The 23,714-nt window shown below is 47.6% G+C and overlaps 1 protein-coding gene across 5 annotated transcripts in view; it reads right to left on the bottom strand.

Moving 5' to 3' along the window:
• CHKA (choline kinase alpha) overlaps window positions 1–23,714 on the bottom strand; it is a 66,997-nt gene that overhangs the window by 2,807 nt on the left and 40,476 nt on the right. For 3 of the 5 annotated variants that reach the window (XM_041773551.1, XM_041773553.1, XM_041773554.1), the window contains exons 3-11: window positions 21,869–21,922; window positions 14,579–14,692; window positions 11,496–11,629; window positions 11,121–11,225; window positions 10,497–10,555; window positions 8,728–8,815; window positions 8,161–8,269; window positions 5,256–5,362; window positions 3,847–3,928 (exon numbers count right to left, since the gene is read on the bottom strand). In XM_041773551.1, the coding sequence (XP_041629485.1) occupies window positions 3,847–3,928; window positions 5,256–5,362; window positions 8,161–8,269; window positions 8,728–8,815; window positions 10,497–10,555; window positions 11,121–11,225; window positions 11,496–11,629; window positions 14,579–14,692; window positions 21,869–21,922 (852 nt within the window). Of the gene's footprint in view, window positions 1–3,846; window positions 3,929–5,255; window positions 5,363–8,160; window positions 8,270–8,727; window positions 8,816–10,496; window positions 10,556–11,120; window positions 11,226–11,495; window positions 11,630–14,578; window positions 14,693–21,868; window positions 21,923–22,955; window positions 22,986–23,714 lie in introns of all 5 variants that reach the window. The other 2 variants (XM_041773555.1, XM_041773552.1) reach the window with 2 other exon arrangements.

Raw genomic sequence — 23,714 nt, 5'->3', positions numbered from 1 at the left:
CTTACTGTATCTTTTTTCTTTTATGGTCAGTGCTTTACGTAACCTAAGAAATCTCTGCCATGGTCACAAAGCTTTTCTCCTTTGTTTTCCAGATGCTTTTACACCTAGGCCTGTTATCCAAGTTAATGCTTGTGTATGGTGGGAGACCAAGTTCATCATTTTTCCCATATGGCTGCTTAGTTCTTCCCGCATCAGTTTTGAAAATCTAACCCCTTCTCCAATGAATGACCGTGACCCTTGAGTATCAGTTGGCTGTATGTATGAGTGTCTCTGGGCACCAGGCTCTACTCTATTTGACAGATGTCCATCTTTACACCAATATCGCAGTCTTGATATATCTTAAAATCAGGCAGAATGAGTCCTCCAACTTTGTTAAGTTTTAGTTTCACATAAATTTTAGAACTTACCGGTTTCTGCCAAAAAGCTTGGGGCTGCGGGGGGGTGGTGGTGGTGTTTGACTGGGATCACGGAGACTCTGGGTATCAGCTTGGGGAGAACAGACTCTTAATATGGAGTCTCCTGAAGCCATAAATGGGGTCTCGCAGTCCATTTATTTGTTTTTAGCCATGTTTTACAGTTTCCAGTGTGAAGACCATGCACATATTTCAAAAATCTCATCCCTAAGTATTTCATGTTTTATACCATTGTAAATACAATGAAACTTCACTTCCACAGCTTAAACAGCATTTCTGTTGATTCTTTCATATTTTCTCATGTACTTGATCATGTCAACTATAACACAGAAGTTTTTCTTCTTTGTTTTCAGTACTTTTGCATTTCCTCTCTTTTCCTGGTCCCACTATGCTGCCCAGGTGCTCTGGTCCCCTAAGGGGTGGCAGTGGGATGTGAGAGCAGCGCACCTTCCTTGCTTGCTGTCTGGGGCTCTCAGGTGTGCGGGAATGCTCCAGCTCTCACTGGTAATTATGATGCTAGCTGTATGTTTCATACGTGCCCTTTCCCTGGTAGAGGAAGGACCCTACTATTCCTACTTTGCTGAGGCTTCTGTTTTAAATTATGATCATGAATGGGTATTGGATTTTGTCAAATGCTTTGCCTGCATTCACTCAGGAGAAAGTACGGTTTTCCTCTCTCATTCTGTTAATATGCTGAATTATACTAACTGGTTTTTAAAATGTTAAATTAACCTGGCATTCCAGAGATAAGTGCCACTTGGTCCTATCTATGTTGGATTTAATTTCTGCTAATATATTTTTTAAGATTTTATTTATTTATTCATGAGAGACAGAGAGAGAGAGAGAGAGAGAGAGAGAGAGAGAAAGGCAAGAGGCACAGGCAGAGGGAGAAGCAGGCTCCATGCAGGGCGCCCGACGTGGGACTCGATCCTGGGTCTCCAGGATCACACCCTGGGCTGAAGGTGGCGCTAAACCGCTGAGCCACCCGGGCTGCCCTAATTTCTGCTAATATTTTGATAATGATTTTTCTGTCCTGCTCATGAAGGGCACTGATCTGCAGTTTTCTTAATGTCTTTGTCTCGTTTTGGCATCGGGGCAATGCTTTATCAAATGAGTAGAGAAATGTCCCTTCCTCTCTTTATTCTCTAAAAGTCTGTGTAAAACAAGTATTATTTCTTCCTTAAATATTGGGTGATATTCACCAGGACATGCAGTTTATGCTTCAGGGAGGTTTTCTTTTTTCTTTTTTTTTTTTTCAGGGAGGTTTTCTGAGTATGAATTCAATTTATCCAATAAATATATGATCATTTGTTAGGTTAGTTTTTGTCATTTCTATCTTCCAAGAAATGTGCACATTTTATGGACACTGCCAAATGTGTCGGTGTAAAGTTATTCATAATATTCTCTTACCCTTTCAACACCCACAGGATCTGGAGGGACACCTTCTCCTTGTACATGATACTGGTCATGTGTGTCTTCTTTCTTTCTCGCTCAATATAGCCAAAAGTTTGTAAACTGTATTGAGCTTTTCAAAGAACTTTTGGTTTCATTGGTTTTCTCTTTTTTCCCCATCCATCTTCTATTTTAATGATTTCTGCTCTTAGCTTTATTTAGATTTTTTTTTTTTTTAATTTATGATAGTCACAGAGAGAGAGAGAGATAGGCAGAGACATAGGCAGAGGGAGAAGCAGGCTCCATGAACCGGGAGCCCGATGTGGGATTCGATCCCGGGTCTCCAGGATCGTGCCCTGGGCCAAAGGCAGGCGTCGAACTGCTGCGCCACCCAGGGATCCCTAGATTTGTTTTAAAAAGTAGGTTCCATGCCCAATGTGGGGCCTGAACTCATGACCCTGAGATCAGGAGTCGTGTGTTCCACCAACAGCCAGCCAGGTGTCCCTCTTTATCTAGTTCTATTGACTTCAGGCTGAGGTTGTTTTTTTCTCTTTCTAGCTTTTTAAAGTAGAAGCTCCAGTCACTGGTTTGAGGATTTTCTTATCTAATACAAATGTAAAACCTTCAAAGCCACAAGTTTTTAAACTCTGCTTTAACTATACCCTGCAAATTGATATATTGTTTTCATTATAATCTGGTTCAAAATACTTTCTAATTGTCTATTTCACTACAATCCAGGGTTTATGTAGGTATACTGTTTAATTTCCAAATAATTAAGAATTTTCAAACTTTGTTGTTGTTGATTGCCTACTAAATTCCATGATGGTCAGAAAATATACTTTGGATTTCAATTCTTTTCAACTTGAGATCTGTTTCGTAACGCCCAGCGTATGGTCTATCTTGGCAAATACGCCATATTCACCAGGCAAGAACTTACATCCTGCAGTTGGGCATTCAACAGTGTCAGGCTGGGCAAGAGACGGCCCCTGCTTCATTCCTCCCCTCAAGCTGGGGGAGACTGCAGTCCCCCTTCCACCCCCTACCCCACTCTGGCTGGGCAAGAGTGCGGTCCCCACTCCATCCCTCTCACTGCTGTGTGTCCAGCTCTGACTCTCTGCTCTGTGGGTTCACCTCTCTGCTCAGTTTTCTCAGGTTCTGCTTTATGTCTTCTGAAACAAGACAGATACATACACATTTAGGATTTTTTTCTATGTCTTTTGGATTAACTGATCCCTTTATCATTATGAAATTATTCTTTATCTTTGGTAATATTTTCTGATGTGTACTTTGTCTTACAGTATCATTTGACCATGGCTTTGAATCCGTTTAAAACTCCTTATTCCCCCTTTCTTTTCCCTAACAGCATCTGTGTGTCATCAAACCTCCTGCCTGGAAGCAGAAATCGCTATAACCAAGGACTGGGAGGATGAATGAACCTGTCCTAAAGCAAGATGCTCACAGCAGAGTATGTGTGCCCCCACCCCAGGACATGCCACCGACACTTCCTACCGGGCAGCAGATGGCTTAACTCAAAGTTAAAACTGTCTATGTTAGGGACAGTTCCTAAAGTTAGAAGGAAATGACAGCCTGGCTTGTCGAACTATATCCTCATTCAATCCGCACCAGCCACCCACTGGAGAATGGGCACTGCAGGCCAGAGAATGGAGCAGTGACAACTGAAGCAAACACGTCAAAGCACAGGCAGGCACCCTCACGCTCCTTCACTCTGTGTCCCTCCTGTCAGAAAGGCCTGAGGTCAAGGGCTGGACCACCAAGATCCATCAGAGCCACAGGGTCATAAAGCACCTCTCTGAAGCAGGGAAGGTGAAGCCACCTTCAAAGGCAGATGCAGAGCCAAAGTGGGTTAAATAGTGCAGCCTTTAACCCCGGGCTTCCTGGGCTGAGCCTGCTGTCCTGGTCACCTCGTTCAGGACCTTGTGGGGACACATGTAGATCTCTGTAAGGAACGTTCACCTCCCGCCATGCACTCACAAACAATTTTCTTTCTGGGAATAGAAGAGAAAACCATCCCGAAACATACCATGTACCCAAATTCAATGGATGAAATCTTGGCCTGTACGATGGACCAAAGTCCCCAGAAGAAATGGGATGCAAGGGCAAACCTGTAATTACAAAAGCAGGAAATGCACATGAGATGTGTGGTGCTGGCCAAAGGCCCAGTGATGGGATTTCCTGCTGGCAGGCACTGTAACTCATCGGGACGCAAACCCAGTCTGCCCTGGCCCACTCAACAAGATTATATTCCATAGTGACCAAGAACAGGATGGGAGCCCAGCAGCTGGCCTCTCCCACCTCTGCTGGGGGCAGGTGGATCTGCAGTGTGGACATGCCCAACTGCTGTCCCTGGCGCATGGCTACAGTCCAAGGACTCACATAGAGGCCTTGGGGGCCACATAGGTGGGGCACGGGCCACACTGGGAAAGAAACGGTCTCTGCTACATGTACGCAAGCGCCCAGCATCAGCAACTTAGGGGGCATGAGGAACACACAGGCCTCTGGATGACTCACTGGCTTTCTGAGGAGGTAGGATGTTACCTCACCCTCATCCCTGCCCTCCTACAGCAGTGAAACAGAGTGTGGCGGTGCACCATGGCCTCCACCACTGAGAACCCAAGCTCCCCTCACAACAGTGCCTCTGGGCTTCACTGAATGCTTCAGTGTCCTCCTCAAACCGGATTGCTTTTCTTGTGGTCCTTGACCCACTACACATCCCTTGGAGCTACCCTTTCTGTCTGGCTCTCCTCCACTTTTCTATTTCTATCCATTCTAGAACCAGAGTGGGAAGATCTATGCACCAGGGGAAGCCCCAGGGACAGTGAGAGTGGCTGTACGCCCAGCAACAGGGCTGTGGACACTTCAGAAGAGGTGATTTATGGTGAGTGGACTGAAGTCACCTAAACATTTTTGCTAAAGAATCTCCTAAGAGAGCTCAAAGAATGAGTAATTCAGGTCTCTTAACTAAAGAGATGAGTGTGTTTGATAAACAGGGGTCCAAGCTTTCATGAAATCTAGAAGTTTCTCAGCCCTGCTTTGAGAGCTAGTGAAGCAAAATTAAAAGCAAGACTCAGAACACTCACAATTTATAGTTTTCAGAAGAAACACATTATTGGATGGTGCCCACCACTCCACGAGCATCAAGTGACGAGAGCATACAGGCCCTGGGTGGCACAGCCTCACACAGCCAAGTCCTATGTGTAGATTACAGCCAACCACACACCCTAACCCTATAACACTGATCCTGCTCTCTACACCTGCTGTGTGCTGAAATCTGGAGAGGTACCAAATGCTTCATGTTTGACAAAGTAGAAGTCCCAAAGATATAAGGGTATAAAGAAGCTCCTAAAATACTAATGATTGCAATTCGGCATCCCAATTATATTCTATAAACAGGACAACAATTTTTTATAAATTAACAACAAAACAAATTACCTATTGACTTCAAGTAACATTTCTTCTTCTATAATGGACTTTTCTTCATTACTGAGGTTTTCAAATTCATTTTGGAATGCAGCCAAGTAATTGGAAATAAAGTGGAGCTTTAAAAAAAAGTAATTACATTAGAATCTGACGGTGACAGATGGTGGTGTCAAGAACTGTCAGGAAGCACCACATGGCTGGAAGACACCTCACATATCTAGCGGACACCCCACACATCCAGTGGACACCCCACATGGCCGGTGGACACCCTACACACCTGGCAGGGCCTGGAGGAGCTCTGTGCCAGGCAGGAGCATGGAAGCTCACCGGTGCATGCGGCTGTGATCACAGTCAGAGTTTACTGGACTCGGTGCCACACTGTCAACAAGACAGGCACAGGAAACCACCGCTGCTTCTGGACAAAATCACTGAGGTAGAATCTACTCCACATTCCCGTTTCCCAGTCTGGTCACAAAGCAGGGTAAGCCTATGTCACACATCCCCCTGGATGGGCTGGCATTCTGTGTGGGGCCTTCACAGGTGTGCCTGGCATGGACGCTAGGGGCCCGAGGTCGCTGGCAGAGGCTTCGTCAGAGTGGGAGCTCACCAGACCACGTGAAGGGGCCTGCTGCCTCTGACGTGCCGCGGTGACGTGTGAATGTCCGCAGATTGGCAAGGTCTAATTCTGGTTTGGAGAAGAGGTTCTACCAGGTCCCGCATGTAGTCTACATGTGAATCAGGATCTAGAAGACCCCTGTTCATCAGTAGCTCACACTATACCAAACGGCACCAGAACACAGAGAACCATCATTCACTTGCTTTCTTTTATAAAAAGGAAACGGCTGGCAGCTGCTTCACCTAGAGAACACCATTAATGGATTACGTAGCTGGAAAGGCAACACTGCCTTTCCACCACCTCGTCCACTTTCCTGTTCCCAGATGGCTTTCATACTCTGCACCTCCTCCCACCAGAAAGCAGCATTCCAGTTAGAGGGCTGTGCTAGCAGGGCATTCTGGAAGGAGTAAACCTGGCACAGGCATGGCGATGGCTCACGCCTATTAAATTCTATGTAGCAGGCACCGTCCTGAGCCTTTGTTTCTGAACATGACCTCACACCTCCCAAGAACAGAATAATTTCTGCAGACGAGGCAACAGAAGCACACACAGAGTCAGTAGGTGACAGTGAACAGTGGCAGATCTGCGATTCAAATCTAGGCACTGTTTTGAAAACCCATGCTTGAACCATCACACAAGATGGGTTAATTTCTGAGAGATACTAAATGCTCAAATTGGCCAATGAAGACAGAAAATTTGAAGAGATCAACACCTTAAGAAATGGTAATGAATGACCTTTCCTCCCCAAAAGTTTGAGGCCCACACTTTCTTACAGGTAAAGTTACCAAATTTTCAAAGAACATCATGTCATATAAATTTGTCCCAAAAAATTACAAAGGGACACCAAACACATTTTATTAGACTAGCATATTTATTCCAAAACTAGATACGAATAATAATTTTTTAAATGACCATTTTAAGCCCATTTCACGTATGCACATAGATGTAAAAGTCCTAAGTAAGAGACTGCCTCACTGGACCCAACAGAGTGTTCCAAAATAACACACCTCATTCAAATGGTTTATTTTAGGAACTTCATAGTTTAACATTTTAAAACATCTCATTAGCGGACTAAAGAGAGAAAAGCATGACTTTACCACGTAGGTGCAGAAAGGGTAGCTAATGAAGACCAACACCTATATGTGACTTTTAAAATTGCTCAAAAAATAAAAATTGAACTTCCTTCATTTCCGTTGCTGTGCAGTGCTGGTGGTTACACAGCCCTGCGGCCCATCACATGGAACCTGCCTTCTCATTGGCAGAAAACCCCCTCCTCCTGGCTGGAGAGTCCACACTCTGGGGCTGCCCAGTTGTGACAGAGGAAGAACTTCCTTCGGTACAGCAGGAATTTCAATACCTGAAGACTGCTGCTGCGTCTCCTCGTCCCCCAACACCTTTCTTCTCATACAGCATGACCTCGAGGCCAGAGCCAGCCTGGCCACTCTGCTTGGAACCCACTCAAGCTCATCACAGTCGTCCTGACAGTGTGGCCAGAAGAGGGCAATATAGTTTTGGTCCCACAGCAAGTCAACGCTTGAATGGCTGCCCCTGGAGTGTGTGCCATCTGCTGAAGGTACGATCACTGCGCCTGGCACAGGTGAGAGTGCTCAAGGACATCTCCTGAGTGAAATACAGCAGCGGCTGACTGCATCCCAGTCCTCACACCTCTCTCTGACCTCTTTGAAATGCTGCTGAGCTGGCAAGAGTTCCACGGGAAGAGCTGTTCCGTAGCAGAGGTTGAGCTACTGCCCTGCCCAGGCTCAGGATACCTTCTCAACTGGGCTTGCTTCCACATCGCTACCCACTTACCCTCAACCCACAGCTCTGACGGCGGGCTGAGGAAGAGAGCAGGGGCTCCCAGGAGGAACTTCCCACACGGTGATTCTTCACGCAGCCCCCTCCCCCCTACTCAGGACAGGAAAGGGAACTGGTAACAGCCGTAGCAGCTATTAAGTCATGGTGCCCAATAGACTACTTTTGTCTGCACAGAGTGAAACACACACAGGAAACATCATGATCCCCACAAAGAAGGCCAGGAGGCAGATCAGAGGCTGGGCTTTTTGGAAAAAATGAGAAGGAGCTACAAAAGAGACTGTGTTTTTTCTAACTGAATACAGGTTATCCCTGACACAGGGATTAAAATGTCAAGTTTGTGTCCAAACACAAAATCCCATTTTAGAGCAAAAGGGTTTGCTTAAAAATTCCATGATTTAAAAAAGGTGTTATGAAGATGCAATCAATTCTAACTGCATGAAATGGACTCATGCATTAATCTACCAAGCCTACACAGTCACCTCCTACCTGTTGTTTCCTGGTGGGGTACTTCAGGATGTTCGCTCTGAAGAAAGGGTACTTTTCATAGGTATAGTCGTACATCCATTCACAGAAATGATTCCCAATGTCGAATCCCCTGAAAAAGAGGTAAGAGCTGCAGAGAAGGGCGCAGACTACCACACCATGAGGCTCCTCTGGTCAGAGAGGGGAAAAGGCCAAGTTGTGAGCATCCCTCTCAACAACAAGCTGTCTTTCCTGTGGTTCCCCAAGGATGACTGCCCCAGGGGCAGAGAGGGCCAACAGGGCATTTACCAGAACCACAGCCAACTGAAGCTACAAAAGCGCCACCCAACCCACCACTCAGGAGCAGTTGTTCGAGAGCATTCTCCTGCACTCAGTACTCTGATCTCTGAAGCCAACAAAATACCCAATTCTGTGTTCTGATCACTCACACTGCTGCCCCCCACTACCAGCGAAGAACAGGCCCAGCTGCTTTCCACGCTGCTGAAGACTGCTAGGACACTGGGACAGAGTGCACAAGCTCCTACGGTACTGTGTCATGGCTGCCTATTTCCTCCTGTGGCTGTTTCATACCTGTAATTATAGCTGCTGTATTCGAAGTCGATGAGCATCAGTCTCTGCTTTTCAGAATTCTCTCTGCCTTCCAGCATTAAGATATTACCTGCAGAAAGGTTTAGATAACATGCCATTTACTGTTGGCACGTGGCACAGTTGAGAGCAAAAGTCCTTGAACGTAGGGCTGAGAGTGGTGCCGATCCTGTCAGGGAACCCTAACCACGCAGTGAGTGGGTGCGGGCCATGGCGCACACTGCCTCCCGAAGTCCAGCCCAAACAGAAGGCCCTGGGCCATGTGGACACAAGGTCCCTGTTCACAGCAGCCCAAGAGTAACATGGCCACAAGCTCACCCTTGAACAAGAATGGCTCTCCCTTGGCTTGTTGGGACTGCACCTCCAGACTTTCTACACCAGGGTATGAAAGAAAACACCTGACTGCATCCTGGAGTTCTGGCTGACCCAACAACCCGAGCAGCCCTAGGGAGGATGGCTGTGGCCCACCAGTTAGGAAGCTCTGTGCTGGCATCCAGCTTAGGCAGCACGGGGCTCTGCAGACCATACTCCCAAGGAGGAGACCACAGGCACCTTTCCTTCCATCATATTTCCTTCCACAGCTGAATTCTGGGCCTGAAGTGAACTGGCTGCCAGACTGGCTCTTCAGGCTCTTCCCAAGGCCCCACACTCGACCCAATGCTCAGCATCTGTCACTATCAGGCTGGCGAGTAGGCACCAGTGAGCCAAGCTTTGCTAATTTTTTGGCCACTCTCTCCAGGGTTTCTGCAGGAGGTGTTTTCTCTAGGGTTTTTAGCACACATCTTCCGTTTCCAGGGGCCATTACAAGGAGATGCCCAGAGCAGTAGAGCAAAGTAAATGTATAACTCCCACCTCCTCTAGCCTTTTCATACATTGGCGATCACTGGCCAAACCCCCCTGGTGGTGTCTGTGTAGCTGACTATTGCCTGCTAACACACAAACCTGGCTGACATGTCTACACCCTGCTTGACTTGGCCAGCAATGATCCACTAATTAATAAAAGGTATTTTGGTTCAAACTAATGTCTTACTAATGACTGGTTTTCAACAGAGACTATTATCAAAATTAAAAACAAACTGCTGAGCCTGGCATAGGGCCTGAGGGTGGATGTGAGCTAGCCATGATGAAGAGGACAGGGACAGCAAGGCAAAACCACACCAGAACCCGGCACCACAGCAGCACCGGTGGAGCTTAGACGGGGCCTCCGTTTGAAGTCCCAGTGAGGGGTACCTGGCATTATACTTTTGGAAGGCAGAGACCCAAGGTCATGGTAGAGTGAACTAATCCCAGGAGAGCAGGTGCAAAATGCGGCCAGGGCAAGGCCCTCAGGACTGAGCGGGGGCATTACCTCTCACTGGGTTTTCAGATTATCAAAGTTGCGTGTTCACAGAGTTAAACACTGAACAAACATGTGACTTAGGAGGTTTCAATCCTTTATCCAAGCTCACAGTTTAGTGACTATTGCCATTTTTTGTTCTATGAATGTATTGTTTACAAAAATGGGAGGACACCCGTGTTTTTCTAAAACTTGCTTTTTTTCTCTTAACATATCCTGGAAATTTTTTCTGTTGGTCTGCATAAAAACTCGACCTCATTTTTTTAAATAGTGGTAGAATATTCCACTGTGTAGCTGTGCCATTATTTCACATGTGTACCCCCTTCTGCACAGACACCTGGCATCCATCACACCGCTGGAGGCTACCTTTGAAGGAGACACACAAACCCAGCTTCACCTAACAGGCAGCAATTCTTACCTTCCTGACAATCATTGTGACAAAACACAACTGGAGAAGGGGTGGATTCAAGTAGTGACCTGGAAAGGGAATCACAGTGTAGGTCAGATGCCTCCATGCCTGGTAGCAGACAGGCACACTGCACCACCATGCAGCCTCTGTGCAGTGCCTTCCCCGTGAGCTCCGAGAGTACTGCATTCACGTGGCCCCAGCTCATCCTGGAGACTCACACCAGCCCCCGAGGGCACCTAGCTCTTCCACAGCCAGGCCCTTTCCACCCAAAGCACAACCCTCCTCCTCTGCTCCAGCCCCTGGTTTCCATCACATCTTTTATCACAACTCAACGCTATGGGACATGTTTGCTTGTCTCTGTTTCTCTTAATAAGACGCAGTGCCTCAAAGGCCATCCTGGTCTCCATGTCCTCAGCACTACTCACACACATGAGTGATGACAACTGTGACTTCTCACGCTCGGGTGAGTACACCCTGGACACTCCATGGCTGCCCCTACTCGCAGGCCCAAACCAGGCTTCCTGCCCCATATCCCCCAGTGCTCGGGCTGAACGGTTCCCCCCAATTGGCCCCATGGCTTGTTTTGTGTTTTGTTTCAGAAAAACCCTATGGCCTTCACCGACCGTTCCTCACCTCAGATACTGCAGCTCCAGAGGCAGATTGTAGCGGAGGAGCCTGTGGAGCTGCTTCACCCGGGGCTCCCCAGCAAACTTAATCCTCAGCACTTGATTCAAGTACCTGGAAGAAAAAGGGAGAACAAAAATCACCTCCCAGTTCACCATGGCTTACCACTGGGGGTCCTGTCAAGTACGATGGCAGCAGGGACCCTCAGGCCCCAGGACAGAGCCTGGGACTCCAGGCTCTCTACAAAGCTCATCTCTGCCCACCCACCTATTCAGTGGACCAGAGGAAGACCTCCAACCACCGTGGCAAATAAGTACTCACTCTGGCACCTCTGGCAGCCGCTAATAGAAAACTAAGTTAGAGCCAAGCGGTTTGACCACTTACTTTTCCATTGTTCCAAAAAGCCATTTTGGTTCCTTATTGAATGGCATTTTCATACCATGAAATGTGGCCATTTTCTCAGCTATTTCTGCAGAAATATCTGGCAAGCTTAATTCTTCAGTGTCTAAGCGTCGGCTCTGGAACAAACAAGAGAGTTAGAGAACAAATAGCATTTCTCCAGGAAGCCTGGAGGGGGGAGATCACACAAGCTTAAGACCTAGCAGCCAGTTCCACAGGGTGTCTGCCTCAGCCGGCACATAAAACTCCTTGAGAAGTGGACAGTGGACAGTGACCCAGCAACCACCATGGCATTTCTCAGCCTGTGGCCCCTCTCATATACAAGCATTTAGGCAGACTCTGCCCTCTCTTCCCTCTCCTTACCCTAGAGCATGCCCTCGTCCCTGGTAAAAGTTCTGAGTCTCAGGATTTGTTACAATGAGCCCATGTCAATTCCTTCAGCACCTCAGACACCCTGGCCTGAAAGATCACAGCCAAGAGGTGGTGCTCAGCATAGGTCCTAGTCAGAAGCATGGCAGGAGTTCAGGGTGAGCCATTACCCCCTCATCTACGGTGGCATCTGCAGCACCCCACAGCACCCTACCTGGCACAGAGAAGCTCTCAGAGTGCACAGCTGAACGAAGAAAGAGATGTCCAGCTCCCACTACTGCAGTCTGAGGCTACACATGCTCAGGCTGCACTTTCCCAGCTCCTCACAAGGAAATCACAATCAACTAAATTTCAAGTAAGACCTGTTTGTCTTTTCCACATGCGCTGCTCCCCTAAAGAAGCCCAAAGAGGCATTCCTCTGAAAATCCAGAGCACCCAAGTGTGAAGGGGAGGGGGTGGTCTCCAAGTTAGAGAAAACTCAGCGCAAATTCTGGCTTTAATCCTCATTTCAAAGACACATGGCCAAAGGCATTGTTACTCAGACCTCTGCATCTTTCTGATCTCTGTAAAATGAGAAGTATGATATCGAGTCCCTGGTGAGGCTGCTCTGACCTAGAACAGATAGTGCTGGCAAGGGCCCTGGACCAGCACCCAGCCAAGGTCTCGACAAATGGTGGGAGCTTGATGACAAGAGCTCAGAGCTCATTGGAAGCAGCAGGCTCAAACTCCTCCTCTCCTACTCGAGAACCCTCCAAGTTATGACATGATCAGGACATGGTTAGAGACGGGGACTTGGCTCTCAGTGGCAGCTCACTCATTTTTCATGTGGCTCTGTTAAAAAAAATGCCATACTTGGCATCGTGGAAAGTGTAAAGCTAACCGTGGTCAAAGATGAACATATTTCATAGTTCTAAGGTCCTTTCCCAGCACAGGGAAAGAGCAATAGGAGACCAACCAGGGTTCTTAGAGGCTGCCACTCTCCTGTGTCCTCTGGAAAATGCTATGGGAACCAGACAAGGTGGAGTGCATCCCACACCACTAGATGCTCAAGAGTAAACCTGGAAATAACACGCCCTATCAGGCTGAGCCAAATGAAATCACCATTTATGGGGCCAAAAACAGTTGATGATTGTTGTTCAACCCAGTATTTTAAGAACTTTTAAAAATCTTCACTATATAGTAAACATTATATACAAAAAGAAGTTAGAATTTCAGAACTAGAATAGTATCAATCCCACAGACACTACAACCCACGTATTCTGATCCAGAACAGGACAGTCCCAATATTCTGAGTTGTGCTCACGGGTCCTTTATCTTCCTTAAAAAGAGAAGTTTTACCACACAGGTATGTTTTAAACAATTTTTAGTTTGCTTTTAGTGGGCTTTATTAAAACAGTATACTATGTGTAGTGTTCCACAATCTGGTTTTATCAAACTCAATATTGTTTTTAAGATGTTGCCACTTCTAACCACAGGAAGTATTTTAGATTTTCAATTCTTTCAAATACTTTATTATCTCATTTAATTTTCACACCAGTCGGGTGTTACTGTCTTTATTGGGACAGTTATAAATGAAAACACTGCCAGGTAGCAAGGAGGTGCAGGTACAGAGACAGAAGGTCTGTCATGACGGTATAGCTGTTGGTTTCAGCACACCCCCAGGCTGGCAGCTGCACATATGGTGCCACTGCATCAAGCAGAAAAGGGCACCCCTCCTGGGAGACAGGTCACGAGAAGGCTCCTATCCCTGGGCTCTGGGGAACAATTAGGACCCCTTCCTCCAGCTTCCTGCTGAACACAGGTTGAGTCCTGGCAAGCAGAGCATCCTTTCAGCCAGGTGCCTTGTGCTTAACCACCTGTATATTTATACAGGGCAGTCCTGCACACAGGTGCCCATGCAAGGCAGGGCATGAAAAGGCCACCATTTGTGACCCAGTCCTCGAGGAGCTCACACAGGTGAAGAGGAGGGACCCACCCCATATCTGTGAACCGGGCTGTGAGTGAGAATGCAGGCCAGCCAGGCTCAGCATCTCTACCCAATCTGGTCTCAACAACCTGGTCACGAGGTCCAGAGTTGTCCGGGATTCACTTTAACATGAGCTCTTAAGGCCCAAAGCCTCTCGTGGGTCTAACTCACACATAAGTCTAAAGATGACACACTGGCAGATGTGGCAGCAACATTAAAAATGCCTCAGGCAGCAAGAAAAAGCAAATAGTCCCAACTTTTGGGAAGAGGATTTGAGCTGGGCCTTGAAATGTCTCTGTGGGGGACACAGAGCTGGGAAGACTCAAACAGAGGGAGTGAGGTGGGAGACGAGGCAAAGAGCAGTGGTGGCCAAAGACCCAAGGTGTGGGTGGTGTGGCCAGGGCCAAAGGGCTCTGCAGGGAGTCCTGAAAGTGGCCCAGAAATTGAGAGGTACAAGGGGAAAAGCAATAGTTTTGGGGTAAGCAGCTTCATGGGACAACGGAATATTAGGTTTCATATATATTTTTCATTTGGACGAACACCTTGGCAGAACAGAGGTTCTGATGTAAATTCAATAGAAATCTGTTTTTTCTTTATTTCTGATACAGTTTCATAGCATGAATCCCATTTACCATGTCAGACCCCAACATCTCAGGCTCCTGCAGGACCAAGACATAGAATCTGTCTGCTGTCCGTGGCACCCATCAACTGACCAGTCGAGAACACATCTTACCGGGATGAACTGCTCCAGGCGGCCTTGGGGAAAGATGCCGTAGAGCTTTGGCCCAAGCGACCTCTCTGCAAGAATGGCAAACATAACGCTCTCCAGAACCATGGCCTCGGCCCCCTAAAACAGACGGCAACACACCAAATGTTTACTGAGGGCTGACTACGTGCAGGCACAATAGCGCTTTCACAGGAGCGGTGGTATCTAACCTCCCAGCAACCCTATGACTGGGCACTATTAGTACCACCCCCATAAAGAAACAGAGATCATATCTTGTAATCTGTAGGATCCATGCTTGCAAGCATCACACTATACTGATGAGATTTAAAATTCAAGTTTAACCGAGTCACTGATTCCAAAAATAGAATATTATCTATTTGTATCTTATTGCTTGTACATATTTTAAAACTTCGATGAGTTCCACCCATAGCATCTTCCCAAAGGCCACCATGATGTTGTCCATTGTGGTAGGAGCTGGCCTGCTTTTGGGCCCAGAGCATGGAGTCCAGGGGCCTTCAGCCGCTGAACCAATCCTTAAAGGACAACTGACATATCTGGGCCTGTTTTTGGGTCCAGAGAGCACTGGCATGGAGCCTTCACAGCTTCTATGCTCTGCTCTTATCCCCAGTCTTCTCCCTGCTGCCATTTTAATGTTTGTCTCTTGCCAAAACCTGACATTGCTCATATGCAGTCTTCAGTCCTAGGAACTCATGTGGGATCAAGAATCATCCTGCCTTCAAAAACCATCTTTTGGTCTCAGTTCAAATTCACTCCTTAGTCCTTTTCCATTAAACAGCAAGTCAACCTCTAAGCCGCCACATTTGAGGAAGAAGGGCCAGCGTGGCTGGAAAGCACTTTCAGATGATCCTTATTCATCTCTGGTTAAGAAACACACCCAAGTGACTACAATTCTGCAGAAACACTGCAAAGTTAAGCAGCTCTTTATAGTCGGGTTATAAAAACAGACAATAGGACCTACTCTGGCAACAATAGCATGCTAAAGTTATGGAGACAATAGGACAATAGGACCTACTCAGGCAACGATAGGATGCTAAAAGTTATGGAGAAGAAAACAGAGAAGCTACTTTTCCAAAGGACATGGAACCACAGTAAAAAGTAATTTGATCACTTTCACATTTGAATAGAGCAAACATTTACTGGTGAGCCCCCACAGTTACAGTTTAGCCACTGTCTTGTGTTACCCACAATTGCAGTCTGACCACCTTGTAACGCCTGATCTTTATTTACTCATTTGCAGTTTTGTATCTGTGACTGTTATGAACTAAATTGTTTCCTCCCTAAATTCACACACGGAAGCCCTAACTCACAGTGTGATGATGTCTGGAGATGGGCTTTTGGGAAGTGGTTAGGTATAGATGAGGTCGCAAGTGCAGGGCTCTCATGCGGTATCCTTATACGAAGAACTCCAGAGAGCCTGCTGTCCCTCCGACCATCCGTCTACCATGTGAGGACACAGGGAGAAGACAGCACCCGCAGGCCAGGAACCCAACTGTGCCAGCACCCTGATCCAGACCTCCAGCCTCCAGCTCAGTGAGATATGTCTGTTGCTGGCACCCCTGAGGAGTCTGTTACGGCAGCCCCAGGAGACTAAGACAAGGACAATACAAACAGCATTGATCTGTAAGGTCCACAGAGCTTAGAGCAGGGTTTGAGAGGAGACAGATTTACCCTCTGACCTCCCTGGAGGGACGGTCACTGCTGGCCTCACATCCAGCACCAGAGATGTTCACCGGAGAGTGTGCGCACAGGTCTGCAAAGCCTCTCTCTCCACCTGGAACCTTCACAGAACAAGATGCCATGGCAAAGGCAGGCCGGGCACTGCAGGACCCTGGCACCAGGTTGTGGCACCAGGTGGCCTGGAGCTGTATGCAGCCCTCTGCCATCTGTACCCTACCCCCGAATTCCACTAGGATTTCTTCTGTCTAGGCATCCAAGTTTTGTCAGAATTAAATTTGTTTTTCGGTTTTCTTCTGTGTGAAGTGACCAAGCCCAAGGGCATCAGGGTGGGCTCTGTATAAGACACATACATGTGCCAGATCCCAAAGAGGTCTTTAAGGTGGGAGCTGCAAACTTTATACAGAGTTAAGGCCCCACCTGTTACATCACAGACATAGCAATTCGTGCATAATGCCCACTCAGTACAAAGGCCACTGGGAAGTGACCTCACAGGCTGTGCTGTCACTGGCACTTGGGCTGAACACACAGTGCCCAGAATCCTCCAGAGCCAAGTCAAACCGTTGCTGGGATAGTAGAGAGAGAGAGGATGGATGGAAACCTAGGAACTTTGTCACTCTCTCTGGCATTGCTCTGAGTACTGCAGACAAGAAATCTCTTTGTTTACATGTAACACTACAGTTCAGTGTTTATTCCCAGGAGGGAGAAAGGGCAGCTATGCATGGAGGAAAGAATTTGGAGGAAGAAGTGAAGGAAAACAATTACAAGCAAGAAAAGTAGACAGGTTAAGGACAGCAGGGAATCTTAAAATGAGTGCATCAACTACTGGCAGCCTTTTGTCACCACTAGGTCTCCACACACCTTCCTGCACACTACTGGGAAGGTGAGCACGGTAGAGGTCGGGACCAACACAACCCAGTCCACTGGCCCTCCAGCCACAGCTGGCCCTACCTTCTCAGGACAGAAGGTCCTACCCCCACTTGAAACTATTTACTTCTGCTTCAGAAATATTCATACACATTCAGCCCCAGAATATTTACTGGATGTCCACAATGGGCCTGGCACTGTGTAAGCCCCAGGCACTGTGTTCCCGCCTCAGGGAAACAAGAATAATAAGACATGGGAAAAAAAAAAAAGACATGAATGCTGCCTGCAAGGACCACATTCCAGAGCGAGAAGCAGACAGTAATGTGCAAGCCCGGCACAGGTCGGGTAATTGTAGGGATGGGACAGCAGGGCAGGAGGTTGCTTCTAAGGAGATGGTGACATGGACACCTGAGGGGTGAGAAGCAAGCACATTCAGGGAACTGGGAGCCCCCACCTCCCAATGGAACAATCAGGGAAGAAGAGAACAAAATGAGCTTGGAGAAGTCGGAAGGTCCGGGCCAGCTATGAAGTCCTTAGTACCTCGACCGCATCTAGGGCTAAAAATGCATGGCTAACGAGGAGGAATCCACACAGAGCCTGAGCTCTCCTAGGGGTTGGCCCCACAGGAAGAAGCACATTTTACACAGCGAGCTGTCAAACACTTACCCACCCCTAAAACTAACCTTACATGCTCACCACTCTGCAAGACTTTCTAGTACTTCCTTGTCTATTTCATTTTATTTTATTTAAAAAATATATTTTATTTATTTATTTGACAGAGAGAACACAAGCGGGGGGGGGGGGCAGAGGAAGAGGGAGAGAGGGAGAAGCAGGCTCCCCACTGAGCAGGAAGCCTGATGTGCTACTCAATACCAGGATTTTGGAACCATGACCTGAGCCTAAGGCAAATGCTTAACCTACTGAGCCACCCAGGTGCTCCTAGTCTATTTAATTTTAAAAAGTAAGAAAAATACCAGCATTTCATGTGCCACTTGGGGCTTACAACCCACCACATAAGCCCCTGATTCAGTTGGGGGCAACAGAGACGGCAGTGGGGTTGAAGGTGAGTGGTGATGTTCCAGATGCTCAGAGGAAACATGGATAAAGGGCAAAGTGGCCCCTGGATTCAGCAATGTGGGGTCCTTGGGGACCAAAACAAGACTGGTGCTACTGGAGCAATGGGGCAGGGGACAGGCAGGCAAGGAAAGAAGGACGCGGACAGCTGGGGAGCCAAGGTGTGCTTTATCTACACAATTTTATTTCTTTAAAAACATTAAAATCCAGTAATATCGAGATTATGAACTTTTGGAGAAGACTAAAAAGAAGCATTTCTGTGGTATTCTTGCCAAAAATGCATAACCTCATTCCAGTCACGAGAAAAGGTGAGACAAAGCTAACCCGAGGGAACATTTTATGAAACACCTGATCAATGTGCCTAACAACCATTTGGACTGTGAGAGACAAGGAGGCAGATGGAAGAGACCAGGGAGGAACCACCAGCAAATGCAGTGTAGGGTCCTGGCTGTCTCCTGGAACAGGAGAAGAGAAAACATCAGTGGAAAAACCTGGGAAATTCAAAGAAGGCCTGGAGCTTAGCTGTCATTATTGTGACAGAGTTGGTGTCCTTAGCTGTTAGGTGTGAACATCAGGGGAGCTGCAGGGAGGAGGGGGGCTCTCTGTATTAGTTCTGCAAACTTCCTGAAATTTGAAATAAAAAGTTAAAAATAATTAAAATAAATGTATATTAAAAAAGATGGAAATCAAGCAATATGATAATATCAATTACTAATTCTGTGCATTGGGGTAAGGGTGTTCATTATGTTATTCTGTGCTGGCCCACATGCTCGACACTTTTTTTCCAAGAAAAAAAAAAGAGATCGAGAAGTAAGAAAGCAGAGAGTGTGTAAATACTCTCAAGAAATCCTACTACAGACAGGGAGTGGACGCAGGTGAGGCCACAAGGGACAGCCAGCAATGCACTGGTGGGAAGGAGGAGAGTCGGAGTTGGGAGCATGAGGGAAGAACCAGGCTATGGAAAGAGCAGGTATACAAGCGCAGATGGCTCACGGGCTGGCAAGTGGGGAGATGAGCGCCGAGAACACAGCAACTGGGAGCAGAGAGGGACCTGGTCAGGAGGGCGAGCCCCCGGACAGGCCAGTAGTCCTCCCGACAGTGGGTTTCCCTCTAACAATGTCCAGCTGTTCAGGTGTGGGCCCAGAGAGGGCAAAGCGGCGAGGTCCAAAGACCAAGCCAGACACAGCAATCTTCACCAAACCAGGGCAGTGCTCAGGAGGAGAGTTTTCTCTTTAAAAAAAAAAAAATTAAGATTTTATTTGAGAGAGAGAGTGAGAGAAAGAGAGAGCATGAGTAGGGGGTAAGAGAGAGGGAGAAGCAGATCCCTGCCAAGCAGGGAGCCCGACATGGGGCTTGGGATCATGACCCAAGCTGAAGGCAGCTGCCTAACCAACTGAGCCATTAAGGCATCCCTCAGGAGGGTTTTCAACAGAGGAGGAATGGTTTGGAAGCAGGAATGAGGAAAAAGCCAGAAGACACCACTCCCCAAGACATCACCCCCTACTACCCAGTCCAACAGCCAAGATACCCAGATGTGATGGGAAAACATCCTCCCGAAGCGCAGAAGAGGAGGGGGTCTCTGGGCAGTGAGACTATAGAGAAGTCAGCACAGAAAACGCTCAGAAAAGAGGGGACAACGACTGCAGACAAAGGCCAGCCATCCAAAGGAGCTCAAAGAACATCTTGGACTGAGGAGAGGAAGGGATAAGGAGTGTGCACACCAGCAGGCAAGGGGCAGAATGTTCCAGAGCTGTGCACAGGTGCTGGCTGCAGCCAGCATTCGACAATTCTATCTGTGCCCCACTGGATAATGGGCACAATAGCTCTGGTGAGGCAGCAAGAGGCAGAGAGGTCCTCCCTGAGTCTAGACTCCCAAGAATAGGGGGCAGACATGAATCGCATCATGCTGAAAAGTTACAGCCAGAGAAAGTGCAGAGGAGAGCACACAGTGCTCACGGTGAGAGCACAAAACAGAGGCACACACCTAGTCTAGAGAGTAGGAGGGCCCGTGGGGAAGCAACCCTTGAGTGAGGTCCTAATTAGAAGCAAAAGTGGGGGTGACAAATGGGTGAAGTTGGGAGCATTTCACATGGAAGGAGCAGCATCTGCAAAGGCAGGAAGAAAACCACAGAGTTTAGGACAACATGGCTGGGGGCAGGAAAGGGAAGGACACTGAAGATGAGAAAGGAAAGGTCAGTAGGGTCAGGCCACGGGGACCTGCTGAGACAAAGCCCAGGCCAAACTGGGGCACAGTGAGCTCTGAAGACATCATGCAAGAGGCTGACCTGATCAGAGCAGAGCCCCCAGAGGAGAAGAGGCACAGCCTGGACTGGGGAGGTGGGTGGTATATCAAAGGAGATGAACACATAGACAAATGGTAGATTCACAGGAAAACAGGAGACTCGCAGCCCAGACACAAAGTGAGGGTGAGAAGGGTATCAGAGGGGCCTCCCAGCTTTGTCTGCAGAGAAAGGAGAAACTGAGGCTCCTGGGAGAGGGGCGGGGTAGACACGGTGTGTTCAGCCTTGGACCTGGTGGGATGGCCCAGGGGAGGCGGGCAGCGGATGGCGCTGAGGGGCAGTGCAGAAAGAGGGCCTCTGGAAGTCTTGGGGCACCTAAGACAACAGGTCAGGCCCAGAAAGGAACCAAGGGGGAAGGAAACACTTCAGAGAGGACGGGGTGGTGCTGGGTGCCACTGAAAACCTGAGTCAACTAGAACTGAGAATGTACGGTGGGTGTGGCATCGCGGAGGCCCCCAGGACCCAGCCTCATCAACCACTAGAACACATGCAGGCCAATAAACCAAGGACTTTGGATGGGGGAAACTCCCATGTCCATCACTTCCTGCTGGGGGGTGTTCTCAGTCAGTGTCTCTCAGAACACACATTCTGGATCCATTAGACTGGGGCCTCCAGAGCAGGGCACACCCAGAACAATCCACCAAGACATCAGGGGGAAACATCAGTACTTTTATGCCTTTATGATCTCACCTCTTTTTAATTCCTATTTCTTGATGGTTTCAATAACTAGTCTACAGTGAATAAAACTAGTGCACTAGTGCACTAGTCTGTGTTGGGGGGGGGGTACTTCTATACAAACCTGCAGATATGGGGCCAGTGTGCTCAAAGGTGGCTTGCCCGATGGCATGTGGACATCACTACTCTAGAATCTCCACTTCTGAGCCTCGAAAAGGGCCCAAGTCAATGCATCAGTGCTCTTGACCTCAAACTCTTCTGAACATAAGCATTGCAGAGGGGGTCATTTTAATCTGCCTGGGGTACCAAGCATAGGAAAAGGCAATTCTGCTCACCTGGGACAGTGCCTGCTTCAGTGTCCCAAGGGACTGGAAGAGGGGGTCAGAAGCACAGTTGCACGAGCCAGGTTGCCTCTACATCCTGTCATGCACAAGCATCTCCCTAAACCGCCCTCTCTCGCCCCAAATGCTGTTTAGGTTGCCATAAGGAAAAACTACAAGGGTCTGCTGCCTACACTCAGTTGGAACAGAAAATACCCAGGGCACACTCATTCTTCCTAGGGTGGCTCCCTACACGGCAGGAGCCCCATCCTCTGGGAGACAGATCAGCCCCTCTGGGGCAGCCAAAAGGCACTGCTAACACCGCTTACACCTCAGACAGATGCAGAACGGACTGAATTACTTACTTGAAATTCATTTTCTTTCTGAGCTTGTTCGGATCCCTCTTTATTACAGGACCTCTACGAATGAGAAAAAGCAAACACTTCTGGTAAGATGGGGAACACCAAACAGACACTAACTTTGCAACCACCAGAACAGTCAGGGTTTACAAAACATCACAGATCTTTAATGAGCACTTCTCAACCCACGGAAGCCACCAACAGCGGCAGGCTAAAATGCACCACGAGTGTCCAGCACTAGTATCAACACCCAAGGAATCACTTCATTTCTTTACAAGAAAAGGAACGTCCTATTGACCCCAAACAGCCGTGTACCTTTTCACAATTTCATTGTCCGAGGAAAGTCAATAGGGGGCGCTCTCCCAATCAGGCCTTCCCGAAACAAATGGTCAAGTGGTCTCCCCAATTTAGCTAGGTGGTGCCTTCAAGTCCACACTATCCTGAGGAAGCTTCCTTCCTACAAGAACTAGGAGTGTACACACACCCGGGGCAAGTCGTCGTGGTCAGCACAGAACGGGGACAGAGAAAAAAGCCCTGTGCAGGCAGGAGACTTGGCACAGAACCCATGCGACAAGCCTGCCAACTTGCCACTTTCACATAGCCCTGCTCACTCAGCCTGTCACTGGCTCAATCTGAATTCCACCACCAAAAAGAGGGTCGTGAGAATTTAATCAAGTCCCTAAACTTACTTCACATTTTAATATATTAAGGGATATTTTCATATCACTTTCCTCAATGAAATTGCAAATTATTGGAAACCAGGGATCTAGCAGTAACAACTACATCATTAACTGCCTTGTGCAACTCTCTGGCTACATTCTTTCTTCATGGCACAGATCATATCTTTTAAAAGCAACCCCCCACCCCAAGTGCTTTAGAAATTTTCCTACTATCTTTAATAAGGGGATGGAGAAAAGCAAGTCAGAAACTTAAGCATCATGCCAAAATTTTACACTCCAATATTGCCTCTAGAAATGTTATTTGCTATAATTAAACTAAGTCGGCTTAAGCCAGACCCAGAAGGAAACCCATAAAGGGAGCTTCTTCAAAATGTTAAGGTAAATTATTCTTGAACATCCCATGAAAAACATACCTTTCCATTCCACAGCTTTATCAAAAATACCTGTACCAAGGGTGGAAAGTATGGTCAGGAAAAAAAAATGCCACGTTAAGCAACACCAGCTACTCTAGTGCCATTCAAAGACCCCAGTGCTTTGGAGCAGCGCTCCCACTCATCCTGCACGGACACATTCCACGGACGTTTTCATGCATGCTCTGCACAAACAGTGCATGTGCTAGCTTCCTCAACATAAAGGTAAATATCCATGTTCATGAAGCAGATTGCTCTTCTACAAATTCAATAACATCTTTAACATCCCATGAAGTTCATTTTGTACAAAGTATGGAAAGTACAACTGGGGCAATATATACTTTCATTTGTGTAATCTTGTAATCTGCGTTTCTCTGATGAAAAGATGTTACAGGTTAAATCCCGTTACAATGAAAGCTACCAAAATGAAAACACTCCAGAAACACTTGGTTTGCTGATGGCTCGGTGTGCGATGTGGCAAACTTTAGGGTAGAGTACTTGGGTACCACCAAAGCTTTGCTCCTTAACTCCAAACCACTCCCATGGCTGCACCACTGCGACCTCAGAGTCAGACTTGAGCTGTCCCCTTTCTGCCCAATGGCCTACCAGCTCCTCACAAATAGGGACTCCATCTTTCACTAATTGTTAGTCATCCTCCAAAGCACCAAGGAATCCTGCTGCTCACTACACTTTTCGCCTGCATGAATAAAGGAGCCAGCTGTGCTGTGAAGCTCAAGGCACAACCTCCGTGACAGAGCCGGC

The sequence above is a fragment of the Vulpes lagopus genome, chromosome 11 (assembly GCF_018345385.1).
Source record: "Vulpes lagopus strain Blue_001 chromosome 11, ASM1834538v1, whole genome shotgun sequence".
NCBI lineage: Eukaryota > Metazoa > Chordata > Mammalia > Carnivora > Canidae > Vulpes > Vulpes lagopus.
The sequence above is the reverse complement of the archived record's forward strand: the minus strand, read 5'-3'. Positions and strand labels throughout refer to the sequence as shown.